At 39.9% G+C, this 14,432-nt stretch overlaps 1 protein-coding gene across 1 annotated transcript in view; it reads right to left on the bottom strand.

The window, feature by feature from the left end:
• alk (ALK receptor tyrosine kinase) overlaps window positions 1–14,432 on the bottom strand; it is a 322,063-nt gene that overhangs the window by 38,199 nt on the left and 269,432 nt on the right. Inside the window, exons 6-10 of the mRNA XM_040136347.1 lie at window positions 14,170–14,301; window positions 9,907–10,041; window positions 8,613–8,716; window positions 6,139–6,311; window positions 4,298–4,392 (exon numbers count right to left, since the gene is read on the bottom strand). Of these exons, the coding sequence (XP_039992281.1) occupies window positions 4,298–4,392; window positions 6,139–6,311; window positions 8,613–8,716; window positions 9,907–10,041; window positions 14,170–14,301 (639 nt within the window). The remainder of the gene's footprint in view (window positions 1–4,297; window positions 4,393–6,138; window positions 6,312–8,612; window positions 8,717–9,906; window positions 10,042–14,169; window positions 14,302–14,432) is intronic.

Below are 14,432 nucleotides of genomic sequence, written 5' to 3'. Positions count from 1 at the left end.
CAAAAACAGTATTACAACACCCTAAAGGACAAAATACATTAAAATCTTAAATTTAAATAATAATTTGCTAACAATAGTAACTGAAGACATTTCACGGAGCATGTGCCATTCCTTTCAACTAGTGAGAAGGGAATGGACATAAAATTGGCGAAGTTTTACTTTCTTATTTTAAGATCCTAGATACCCAGAAACGTTCAGCTTAGCCGCTATAAATGTGTGTGTGACTTTAACTCTGTTTCCAAGGAAAAGTCATGTTTTGTTGAAGAGTTCTGTCCAGCATCTCATTTCTTTGATGCTGTGTTCTGTATAAAAAGCCCTCAGTGGCTCTGCTGTTAGATGACCCTTGTTGGTTGCTGTGAAAACAGAAGACTTCTGTACAACTGAGATCAGAGCTGCGCAGAGCTGACGCGGTGCGGTTTCAGATCTCGACCTGCTTCTATTCTACCAGTCCTGTCTCTGATTTATAACTTTTATAACAAAGGTGGAAAGAGCACATGCCAACCAAAGAGCTGGGACTGCCTAGTCAGCTTTAGAAGAATAGAAATCATTACTTTTTCAGCCAGACCACCACAATACTTCAGTCTATCAACACCAATGAGGTCCTTATAGTCCTTTCATTAGACACTTTCAATGTGCTCAGAATAGATACTTGAGGCTTGTAAACAATGCATCACAAATGCTACTCTCTGTGCGTAAGACCTGCATACTAAGACCTATTTTTGTCCTGCAAATGAAATAGACTGTTGAGAAGATGAGTACATGGTTCCAGGGCCTATTTGCATTTCATACAGCGAGAGAAAAAGGAAGGTTTCTAGTTGTAGACTGGCCTGTCTACAGCTGGAGCAGCAGAAGATTATACAGGTTCTTTACTCTGTAGCTGCCTGATTTTCTCCATAGGCTAGTCTTGGATAGAATACAGGAGCAAAGTATGATTTTAAGGTTTCACGAGAGTGCTTTCTTTCACTTACTTTGCTTTTCTAAGCCACAAGTTCTCCTGGAGTAAAAAGTTTCAACTCCACATATCAATAACAACCCACTGACGAGCAGGTGCTGTTTCCAAGACCTTGGAAAAAAGTTGCCTGAGCTGAATTTCAAGCACAAATCCAACTACAAGTTTCCTAATTGTGACAAGACAATGAGTTGCCCACACTCTGTCGTTTGCCTGAAAGCTGAAAGCTGAAAGGCTGAAAACTTTTGAAAGCTAAAGCCAAGGAAACCTTCTCACTTTGACCTAGAGTGAACAACATATTATTTTTGCTTGAGTTGAAATTTCACCCATGATCCTCTGGGTGATACTGTATATACTATATCATGAAAGGACAGTTTCATCAAAATTGTTTTTTGTAAATACACCAAAGCTGTGGACTGAGGCTGGTGACTTAAACGAAGTCACTACTAAGGTCCACTGCATCTTTACTCTGAGCACAGGGGAACACGATACAGCAGGGCTATGGAGCAGACAGAGCTTGAGAACACAGCATTGGTATGCTGCTGCAGGAAGAGGAGGACTCAGCAGGTCCACCACAGAGCAGCACAAACCAGAGGGCAGGGCAACAGCCGGCGTGGCTGTCACTGTTCATTAGCAGGGTGCCGTAAGCTACCTGAAGCTCACCAGAGGCCAGTTTCCGGGGGGGGGGGCTCATTACCACCCAGCCACTATTTCCTGTTGCAAATTGAGATTGCAACAGCTCTGATATATATCTCCACTACAGAAATTTCATGTTCACAGTCAGTTTTGTTCCTTATGGAAAAATAAGATTCAAAAACTCTAGTATGTTCTCTCAAATACGACAAAATATACTGTTCTCTTAGATTCCTAATCGTTTTATGTGCACGTACTTGAACAATTGTTGATCCAGTTGCTGCTGTAAATATACTGTAAGATAACAAGGTGGCTGATGAACCTGGGAGAGACCACATTTGAATAAGCCACTTTAATTTAGCCTTAAACGTCATCACTTTGAATACATCTCTGGGACTGTAGAGCTTCTGTACTTACTGGTGCATGGTGTGTCTTGTAACAGCCACAGGTGCAAGTGATAAATAAAACAATTCCATTTCAGTGTTTCTTAGTTGTATCACACGGGTTAACATGACAAATACACAAATAAAACAGTCGAACAAAACCCATTACACAGCACACAATTGAAATTTAAAAAAAAAAGACAGTTCTTTCATCGTAAGGGAATAAAATAAAAATAAAAAAAGTATTTATGTATGGCTGTTTATGGGTAAAACACAGTTTGAACAGGCTGTTTTCATATTGCCTTCACTCCTACACATCCAATTATTTCCATCCAAATCTCTATTTTTGCAATGGTAAATCTTTTAAGAAGCGTTGCATTGACTGTGCATTGATGTCACGGACCAGCTACTGTGGAGGACCGTTCACAGTGTAATGTTTGGGGATCTCCATAGAAGCAGCTGGTGATGCGGTGACTTTAGCTTAGAGCATGGGAAGAAGCGATGGTACATGGCAGAGAGAAAAGGATGAACTTCCTGTGCTGTCTAACCCAATAAAGTAATTTAATGATGCTGGTGAAGATAAAATGATAAAACTGACAGCCAGGTCCAACACCTGAAGGGCAATAGATGCATCATCAAGCGCACATGCTTGCCAAACTCTAAATCACACTAAAGCCTAGAGAAGAGTAGGAAAAAGGCCACGGGAAGCTGAACCAATGCATAATGTGCTCGCAGAATGGTTTCCTACCAAAGCATATTACAGGGCTGTGTGATAATGCTCAGGAATCCATCATGCTAATCACTCACAGTGATCGCTCTTGAAAATGACGCCCTTTGCTGGGTTTCAGCATCTCCCATCAACTGGCCTGACTGATAGGCAATAAAATGTGACCGTGTCAAGTGTGGCTTTAGGTAATGGATACCTGGCCTAGATTAAGAACTTTCCATCTGGAAAGTGAGCAAAGTGGGGATAGATGATCCTTCAGAGCTGCCCTACCAGTGCTCCTGGTCTTGAGGACATGAAACACAAATTGGTGTGTAAATATCTCCTTGAAAATGTAATCTCTTTAAATAAAGAGTCCCTAACCCAGTAAGCCTGTGCTGATACAGGGCGACTACATCAACAGCAATTTCTCACATTATATTCAGCTGATGAACCTATGTTATCTGACTGCATTTTACATTGAGGGCAATAGTGTTCATCTTATATCTGCAGTTGTTGAATAAATTCATCACAACATCTAGAGGTGGACACAAAATACATTATATGTGCCAGTCATATTTGCCATTTGTTTTACATTTGAACCGAAACCTTCTCATCCACCGAGCATCACAAAGCATCAAGTGAAAGCAGGACAAAATCAGACTTTGCCAGAGGGTGACACCCATGCCCAGGTGGCAGGGTGTGGCCAAGGTGTAGTGAGTTTAACACTGCTTCATTTTAACACAGTTCTCATTTTCTGAGCTATATTCAGGTATAGAGATGCTCAGACGTTATTATTTCTGTCACTGTTCAAAAAGGTTCCTCCACATAGGCAGAGATGAGGGAGGAACTGAACTCCTAACCTTTCATTTCTGATGGCAGACTTGGTGGTCGTCTTACACCTGTTGTTATACTCATAAAGCATCTCAGTTATAAGACATAAATATCTGGAAAGGTGATAAGGTTTGACCTTAATAAGCCTGCAGCACAACATTAGAACATAATCCCACATCAGTCAGCAAGCTACTGTATATTATGGCTAATTTTTAACTGTTCTGACATTTCAGGACCCATCAAAGGTTCTTATAGGGACTGTACAAGAAAAAAACGTAATGATAAATTTCATTTCCATAGAGTCTGGTCAATGTACCTCTAAGCAAAGCTGCAATACATTTAATAAAGATAATTTCTAAGAGAGAAGTAGAGGTGTAGAGAATATGCTAAGATTAAAATGCATTTTAATAGTTTTGACTAAGAATTGCAAAAAAGTTCTGATCTGCATAAAAGAAGATAAAAAAAAAAAAAAATAGATATATCATGGATAGGTAAGTCCTTGGTGAATTCTCCACAGTGTACAAAACTACCATTCAATTATATGTCTGTAAAGCATGAACAAGAGGCAGACCTGTGCTGATTATAAATGAATATAATTTGCTTACTTTGGGTCACTTTAAATTTTTACTTAAGTCTTTCTGAACTCCATAAAAAGTGCTTACACTTATTAGAGTATTCCCATTCTGGATGTCATGGTCAATCAATCAGGCAATCAGTCAATTCCATTCATTTAACCAAGGTCTAATGAAGTAAGAGTGAAAAAAGAAAAACTCAACATTTTTTTATAGTACTCACATGCCAGGAAGCAGTCCATACTGAAAGAGATGTTGTCAAGAGAGATGGCTGAACCGGGTCCAAGCTCATCTTCTGTGCTGAACTGCAGCCAGAACCTACGGAGGGACAGAGCTGTTTTAACTACCTTACAACCTGCGAATGATTGGATAACTTCTGACTGAAATGATGTGAGGAAGACTTTATCGTGCTTTAACAAAAATACCGCTGAGGTTTGGCTTTGGAGGGTACGCATTGTGTGCCTTACGACAGCTTGGTCTGTATTGTCAAAAACTGTTTACTATCTCTTTTAGCAGAGAGAAAAAAAGCACGTTTTGACTTCTTCAGGGATGAAATACATTTTCTGATTCCAAATGAAATACTTTTATGCACAAAATAAGTTAGGCAGACGTGGTTGCACAAACATGGCATGAGGCATACGTTTAAAACTTGTAAAGGAATAGTTTGACATATTGGTAAATATGCTTCTATGCTCTCTTGCTGAGATTTAGATGAGAAGATTGACACAATTCCCACACCTCTCTGATAAATATTATGGGGGAAGCAGCAGTTAACAAAATCCAACAATGAGCCCCTCTGAAGCTCGTTACGTTAAATTTTCTTTGCTGGACTATTTTTTGGCTGTGAGCAGTTAATAAGAAACCAAGAAGTGAATGGATTGAACAACTGGTTTAGAGGTTTCGGTTGGCGGACTTTGAGCCTGGTTAGCTGTTTACCCCTGTCTCCAGTCTTTGTGCTAGGCTAAGCTAACCAGGTGCTTGCTCCAGCTTCATATTTAGCATGCAGACAGGGGGAGTGGCATCAATCTAACTCTCGGGCAAGAAAGGGAATAAGCGTATTTCCCAAAATAAAAGTGAGTTCTAAATCTAAAGGCATTTCCCTCCAACACCATTAGTCATTCAGTTAGGAGCTCTGTATCTGTCAAATGTAACATGTAATATGACAATTGGTAATTAGAAAATTAGACTTGATGGTATTCATATTGTAACTCCATTCTTGCTGTAAACCCAGAGGTTCTTAAACCAGAAACAATCACGCAGAGTCTACATATACTGTCTGCTATGTCCTGACTCTTATCTTCACTTCAGGCTGTATTTTTCCGATTCCATTTAAGCTCTCCAAAGGTCACTGTGCAAAGACTGGCAAGTTCACCTAGTGGTTATGGACATGACATTCTAATTAAGAACACAAGCACAGCTGACTACATAACCCAGGAATCAAAAATTAATCACTCTCAGGGGAGCAGGATTATCCAAACTCGAATGGCAAAGAAACCCTGAGTCAAGCAAACAGAGATGAAATGCCTTATCTGCTGTTTCTCTTTTTTCTTGCTTTCTTCTATTTTGTTTTAATTTCTCGCTTATTTGAGGGGAAATCAGTGCCATAGCTAATTGGAAGGCAACTAGAGTGAGTAGAGCGTTGTGTATTGATTTCTACACTATCACAGACAAGTGGAAAAAAAAGAAAGGAGTATAATTTGTACAACTCTACACATGGCAGGTCCATGGTATAAGACCAAAGTCCCTATGGGATTCATTAATTTTGTGGAGTTGAGAAGAAATGTTTCCCAGAAAATGGGATGTAAATGTTGAAAATTTGCATTTATGAGAGGTGAAAAGCAGGAAGAAGAGCTTCTTGGTTCTGTCTCTTATGGCTTTCTTTGTTGTGGGAGCACTTGAGGATTTTTTGTGAGTTTGTTGGAGGTTTGTTGGGATGAGAGTTGGACGGCTTATCTGAGTAAACATTTCAAAGTGAAACTACCAGTTTGATGCCCCCAGACAGTCTGGCCTTGATATAATTAAAGCTGCCTGTTATGTGGTGAAACAGGTGAACGTTTATCGTACCAGTCTGCCAGCGCATAAAGGGGAAGTATGATGAGTTTCCAGCCCCTTTCAGATTTGGGTTCACTGACTGAATGCCAGAGTTTCCGCTGCTCCTCAGGACCTGTACTGTTCTCCACTATCCACAGAGACAGCGACCCCTTCTGTAAACCTCCAAAACATAGCCAGAACCGCACCTGTTGAAGTAAGTCAGAATTTCAATCAATGCAGTCAAATAAAATTTTAGTATGCAGTACTGGTTGCCACAAAGTTGGAGTGTATATTTTTTAGGTACATAATATGGGTCTGTATATAAAATACCAGAGCAAATTTTTTGTATCTTAGTAAACCAGCCAAGGGTGTTATCAGTCAAGACAGGGATGCACTTAAAAATACACAGAGATCAATCAGCAACAGCCATCTGTTCAGTTCTAATTATTCTAAGATTAATAGAATTCAGCCAGGATTGTGATTTGGGTTATTTTGCTATCTTTGCTGCTCCTGCATGCTTCAGCACAAATCAATCTCATTTCACTGTTTCCAGGAGAGATATGGTGGGTGTAGACCTGCTTAAAATTTGAAGAAACACAGGCCGTGGCAGGAATTAAATAGTAAAAGGAAGTCTCAATCTAAACCTTGCTAACAAGCTTGGGATGTGACCATGTCCTTCTACAGCATTTTATTGGAGCCAAGAACATAATTCTTGCTTCACCGTATAAGCGGAACAGATGCTGACTTAAGCCTGATGAGAAATACACGTAGAGATGACGCTACTCAGACAACTGAATTCACCACTTTTATGTCGAGTGCTTGCACTGTGCTTGTCGATAGCAGGTTGTGGTCCTTATCGTCCTTAACTGCGAAACCACATGGTGACGGTTTAAACATCAAGATTACAGGCACTGCACAGCACTAACTGGGCACGGCATGAAAGTGAATGTGGTCTGTAGCTAATACCCAAAACTAATATCCTCAACGTAGTTGTCCAAGAGCAGACAGGCCAGATTGAACAGCAGCAATTGAGTGTAGAGAGAAGGATTTAGAGTGTTAATCTGGAATCATGGCTAATCTTTGGCTGCATGCCAAGGGGCCGGCGCTAGGTCTGTGATGGTGTGGTACTGCCTCCACCGCTGTAAACAAATATCAGACACCTCTAAGTCCCCTCTTGATGGACAGCGACAGTATCCTTCTTAATTTTCATTCTTTTCTTCCTTTCCGTATTCCCCGCCTCAAGTTTCTTTTCACGTTTTTCATGTTGAGACTAACTTTATTTCCCCTCTGTCTCTCTTATTATCTTGTTTTCTGACCTCTTGACCTTCGCAACACCTTCCAACCTCCGTCCCTCACTTCTGTCTCCACCTCTCTCACCGTAGTCACTCCTTGCTTCCACTTTAAAAGTGCAAACTAAACAAGCAAAGGGACAAAGGTCGCTGTGATGAGTAATATTAATATCACTGACATAAGTTTATATGCTAGATGCAACAGCATCAAAACTTCAAGTACACAACCTCTTGACCGTGAGACCTGCTCTGTGACCATCATGGTCTGAATAATGCATGACTTCTAATATTTTCAGATCTAGGTAAGCAGATACAACCTGTGATTGACAAGGTCAACCTCACTGTCTGCTAGGATCTCTCAGGACATGCAGATGGGACAATGTTAACCTACTGTCTTGGCGTATTAGCGTTTGATTCTTGAGCTGGTTCTGAACGCAATTCACATATCAAATTATTCAAATTATTTCTAATTCTACCGCAATAACAAAAACTAAAGAGTGAGTGAATGTCCATGTTTCTTAGCGATGACGATTGGAGCACACTGAGTTCATGATTAAGATAAATTAAAGCACTATGCTCCTTATTCATATATATTTACTTTAGATATTTATTCAAATCATCAGTTATTCCTAATTTTCTTGTAAAACTGAAGCAAACTCTTTGACAATAGAAATATTAAAGTATAAATCTAACTATGGTATTGCTTGCCTAGGTTATTCTAGAGTCAGCTTTTAACCCATCCAAGGGTTATGTAAGACGAGACCTTTACAGGCTGCATTTAAAACAAATCAGCTGGAAAAATTAAAAAGTCAGCTGGAGACAGCTGGAGTTTTCAACCAACTAGTTAATATTATCAATATCATTTTACGCCAGCTAATTGAAGTGATATAATCTGCTAGGAACAGCTGCCATTTCAGTCCAGAAAATCCATGGTCATCAGCTCAAAATGAGAAGCCTGCTTTTCTTTACTTCCGTGTGAAATTGAAAGACCCATTTTTTCAAAAACTATATTAAATTTGGAGTGGTAAATGTGGCACTGTTATCACTATGAACTGCATACTTGCTGTGAGAGAACAGAAAGCTTGATTGATACAGCAAAAGTAGCTATGGGGGATGGGGTTGTCAGTTGTGAAAATCTGATCATGTGTTTGTATGTGCATGTCTGAGAATGAAGATTATATTTACACTGTGGAGAAACATACTCCATACTTTGCTCACCGTGCATGGGGAGTTTCTTAGAGGAGGGGGGAAGAGAGGGCTCCTCAGTAATGCTGAACCACGCTGGCCTTTGGACTGGCCCCCCTCCACACTAAATGTGGCACCTTTAACCCAATAACAAACACATTAAACACACAGAATAAATACTACGTCAGAAATAAAACATATTATACACTGTAAATCTGTGCTTGTAAAATTAAATTGAGGTCTTACAATACATTTTGAGGTTTGGAATTGTGATGTTGCCATTAGTGAGCGAGAGTGTTGGCATATTTCTCCATTTCTCCCTTGGCCCCCCTTGATGCAATACCTAACCAATCTAACCTATGATTTTCAAAAGCACTCCAAAAAAGTGCCCATGTCCGAAAAATGAGAGGTTCTAATGATATTTTCACATTCACAAACCAAACATACTCAAATGTTTGCGATTGTTGCTTTAAAATGCCCCAATCTCGCTTTACTGTAAGATTTTCCCTTTGAAGTCTCTTTTAATGAAGCATTAACACTATACACAGTCAAAGCTATAATATGTCACTTTTTGACAAGAACTATACCTGTACCTATATCATCCCAGGTGTTTCCATTCATTTTCAAACCTACAGAAATTCGTAATTTTAATCAAGGTAACACTTTGTTTCTTTGCCTGTCAATGGCGTCATATCCCCTTCCCCATGCGTCAGCGTTGCGATTGTGTGCCAGAAGCGGTCAAAATTGAGTTTTTATCCAGTTTTAAACCACATCTTTACGATACACTTTTTAGATCTTGATCCTTTTTAACAACATATTTTAACTGGATGAAGGATTTTAGTCATCGGAAGACTGGATCTTAAGTTATCAGAGAAAGAAGCTGAGCAAACGTTAGCTGCAGCTCGGCCCCTCCGAGACATCCCGTGTCCGCCGTACAGCATCGGAGAAACACTGATTTTTAACGTAAACCTGCTTTATTCCATGTTTTTACCGAATTTAATCACCTCGTCCATTTGTGTTGGAGAGGAGGAGCCCTCTGCAAATAATTTAGTTCCTGGTAAGAACTTCTTGAATGATTAACACTGAAGGAATCCTAACTGGGAGAAGCTGACGGCATTGACGGCAGTATTGCTGAAGATAACAACCCCCATGATCCCAAGCTAATTCACGACATGACCAAACTCCATCTTTTGTTATTGCTTTGATTGAGAGACCCCTAGTGGCAGAAAAATAAAATACCGTGCGTCTAAGAGATGCTGCAAATAGGCAATTTCATCGTTTGATCAGAACAGTGTTTGTGATAATGTAAGAGATGTGTATGAGCCACCTGATGACGGACAGGTCTGTCTGGTAACCTTGGCTGGAGACTGGACTCTTCTCCAGGAGAGACCTCGACCCATTATTGACTGCCAACTGCACTTGCCTTCTTCAAAAGAGCAGTAGCTGCCATTGAGAAAGTGGCCTGGAGAGAGACGGGAGAGAGAATATATCAAGGGGGGAGAGTAGAAGATGATGGAGGAATGAATGGACAGGCCCTGTAGGGGGGTGAAAGAGGAAAGAATGGAGTGAACACTGACAGCCAAACTGCCAAGGAGAAAAGGGACAAAGGTGGTTTGGGGAGTGGGGATGCAGGAGTTGAGTCACAGTGAAGGCGAAGCGTTTGAGAGGAGAGAGGCATGCAGGAGGGGAAAACTAATGGCTTCCAGGACTCAACGTGTTGGTGAAAATTAGGGTTGAGGTGTGGCGGGAGAGGGCTCTCAGAGTGAGACCTTAAGTGTCTAGAGCGGGAGATAGGAAACAGTAGAGGAAGAAGGAAGAGGGTCTGAGGGTAAATGAGAAAGTTGAGGTGGTGACATAATGAGTTTAGGGGATCCAGTCAACATCTAAAGATTGGCATGAGCCTTGGAAGCATTTTGGCCAGGGTCTACTATTTACAACGTTAATCTGTATAGTAAGACGTGTGCATGTGAAAAGTAAGTGTAAAAGTGCAAACTCCTTGATTTGCAAACAAGGTTTCTTGTTTTGTGTTTAAGTAACTGACAGAAAAAAATCAAATACAACTCATGTGGTTTAAATATTTAAACATCCATTCTTTTGCCAAAGGCTTAATTTTGATCAAATTTTTACTATAAGGGCTCTTTTCCAGTCCATCTTCACTTATAGATAACAGAGACATGTATATATGTATAAGGTCCCATGTCAATTTAAATTTTTTAAACTACTGTCACTGAATTCCTCCAAGGTGCTGATATGACATCACTGGAAATACCTGCCCCATAAATAAATTAAATAACATGAATTATTTAGGTGTGCCACTCACTTATTGCAGTGCTGAAGTTCAAATCAGAGATATATATGTTCTCTATGGTACATTTTTATGGAATTAAAGGAGGCATATTTTCTTCCTTTCACAATTAGATCTATTGACCATAGTTCTATTGTGAAAGTATTCCTGTTTTATGATTTTAGATGTTGCTGAGTGTTAAAACTTCATATCAAACTTGATAACGCTGAGGAGGTCTGTGGTTCGTATTTCATTTCAGTGTTTGAAGTTTCCACCTGAAGTTTCCCTGATGTTCCTTTTATCTTGAGCTAACGTCCGTGAGTGCCCATTACTTATAAGAATCTGTAAGTGCCTTGATAACGTTGTGCTTTTTGGAAATGGCATCATCCAGATAATGGAACGGAAACTGACCTGAGCAGAGATCACAAAGCAGGTATTCTTCAGGAACAAAAGCAAGGAAAATGTTGTAGAAGTTTTAGAATTATTTTTCATTATACAAAAGGCTTTTAACAGGTCTCAAAAACCTAAAGATCATTAAAGTAAAAGGAAAAAAAATCTTTATCATTTTTATTTCTAAGTAACACAATGAAAAACACCAGAATAGATTTTTTTTTTTCTGTGATGTTTTTCTCAAAGCAGTAAAGGCTTCTCTGGACTTTTTGGGTAATACGTGAATTTCATATTCCTCTGTGTCTTCTGATATTAAGAGTCACTCTCCTTGTTACATAAACCACTTAGTGTCATTTAGATGTTCTTCGTGCACAGATTCATTGTCATATAATATGATAGCTACTCACGAACTGCATAGAGAAGTCTGTGACGATGTCACTTTAGACACATTTGTACACATTAGCTCTGTGCAGATGTGTCACTCTTTTGCTTCCCTAGCTATCATTCTTCCCTGTGTGTCATTAGTCTAGTTTTGCCAATGGATTCGACTGGTAATACATTATTTAATGAGGTGTGAATAAGGCTGACATAACAGTATCATTACTATCTTATGAAAACAGACACAAACATTACCTAATCTTTATGAACATTGAGTAGAGTGTCAGTCACTTGTGTCATGATAACTTGACAAGGGGACACAGTCTACACTAATATGTCATGGCAGGACTCATGTAATTAAGTGTGATTACTTTGGCAAATTTTTTTATGATGTGTCATGAATAATTTTCTTGAAGGTATATAGTGCTATAGTTCCGTCAAATTTAATCACAGTGTTGTAACACTGAAATTATTACAGTTACCAGTATTGGTTTGTCTTGAGAAAAGGTCCCTAGATGCAAAGGAAGTAATGTAGTGTGGACTACTTTTGAGTCAACCAAAGAAAGACTGGGTAGTTACAGTAGCATGAGTAGTAAGAGTTACTCTAGCTAAACAGATGAAGAAAGACATCATAGCACTGGCCTCACTGTGCAACAGTGAGTCGTATTTGGGAGGAGCACAGATGATATTCCACGAAAAACAAACAAACAAAAAAAAAATCTTGCAGATTACCACTTTAAATTCCTACTTGCATCCACCTTTGATGCGAAGCAGCATTTCTCTGTAGTTGCAGGGAAACTGTAGTGCTGGAAAGCAGTTGGGTGCCTGCAGAATTTAGACCGACTAAGATCAACCAGAGGAAGCTGTGACTCTCAAAGAGTGGAGGATGTGTTTATGCATAATGATGCTGGGGAAGGATGGTGAAGGAGATCCACAGGGGCTTTATTTTCCTTATATGTTACGAGTCTTTGTGATTGACAGAAACTATGTTTGTTCCTCCTGCCTCTCTCTGCTTTTTCCTGTTAATGAGCCTTGGCACAACATATGAAGGATTTAAATAGATCAAATCAGATGAAGATAACTTGTGGATAGATCATAGAGAATAGGGTATCAGCGAGGGAACACTGTGATTTGGGTAGAAGGGGGTAATTGTGACGAATGATGGAGATGAGAATGGAATAAATACAGAGTACATGTAGTACAGAAGTAGATTGTGTGTGACAGGGAAAGAGAAAAACATGGGAGTGTTTCAGGGTGGACTGATGAAGGAACTATGGGTCATCAGTCCCTGTCCTTAATCAAAGGTTATTACTATTCACAAATAGATTGAGAGAAAGAGAGAGAACCTTGATTCAAAGCAAATGACATCTGGCTTTCATGCGTCTGTGCACTTTCAGCATCATGAGGGCAGATAGTGGCAAAGGCGTGTGGAGAAGTACAGAAAACATATGCATATGTAGTTCCCTACGAGACCTATCAGTCTGTGTCAAGTATTAAACCTTATTTTCCATGCTCTGTCTGTTGCTGATGTAAACATACAAATACTTGTCTCATGATAGTGCTCATAATGTATAATTCAGAAATATTTATATTAAAGTTACACTTTATGTTGCATCATACTTTACTGTTGATGGTTGCTGAATTAAGTCAAACTTTATTGATTATATTTATGCTCAAATGTCCAATTGTGGCTTCCACAATCAAAATGTTACACACACACACACACACACACCTACTTATTACATTCAAATGGAGATTATACCCTTGGGGTAGCCTCTCAGGCCAATTAGCACTGATAAGTCCTCCTGCAGTAGAAAGAGAAACAGCGCCTGGCTGTGATTTTCATCATCTCGTTACCCTCTCATCTCTCCCATAGTTACCAAACCTATGAGCACCAGGCAGCAGCCATCATTTTAATAAGTGCCACATGGGAGGCTGAGCAAATTAATTCTGGTCAGTTTAATATGGTTGAGAAACTCTGAAATCAAACTAAAACATTTTAAAAGACTTTAGGGAGTAAGAGTTCTAAACTGTGTGTGAAGACATTGTAAAAAGGCACACATGCAGGTAGGACTAAAAATAGATCATTTGCCACTCACAGACACACACACGGACACACACACACACACACACAAACAGCAGGGCCCGGGGGACTTCACTTGTGGATGAGATGTCAGCATACTTGGCTAGTGTTCCTCCTAGGCCTCGGGAAAAGCAGAAAACAAATGTGCAAAGAGGTAGAAATAACAACCATGGAATATGTCAAGGGTGAGAAATGCTAGCCGAGCATAGCGACACTGTCTTTTTTTCTGCCTTTCCCCCTGCCTCTCTGTCAGGAAAAAACACACACAGATGCTCAGTTGTTGCTCTGCTGGGCAGGATGCAATGGCTTCATTAAAGAGGACTCACAACGGCTGACCAACTTCACAACTGGGCCGTTTTGATTCAAAAATACATGCAGGAAGGACTGCGGACAAGCGAGCTTTCCTCTTGCACATTCTTATCAACGGCTGTGTTCTTGTATCTCAGTGTACTCACGACAAAGGTCGCCTTCGTCATCACCGAGTGGACAGTCTGTACTGAAGTCACACAGTTTGTCCAGTGGGATCCCAGGTCCCTGGTTACAATGGTACTGACCCTCCAGTGTGATGTTAGGGCCAGGTGAGGATGCTGGAGGAGGAGGAAAGGAAGAATACAAAGAAAACTCGTCATATCAAGCGTTTTTTCACACAGACATTGTAATATCACACACTGCAAACCAAAAGGTTTCCACAATGCAGTCAGAATTTAGAAACTGATTT

This window comes from Xiphias gladius, chromosome 10, assembly GCF_016859285.1.
Source record: "Xiphias gladius isolate SHS-SW01 ecotype Sanya breed wild chromosome 10, ASM1685928v1, whole genome shotgun sequence".
NCBI classification, from domain to species: Eukaryota; Metazoa; Chordata; class Actinopteri; order Istiophoriformes; family Xiphiidae; genus Xiphias; species Xiphias gladius.
This window is presented reverse-complemented; position numbering and strand designations above follow the sequence as displayed.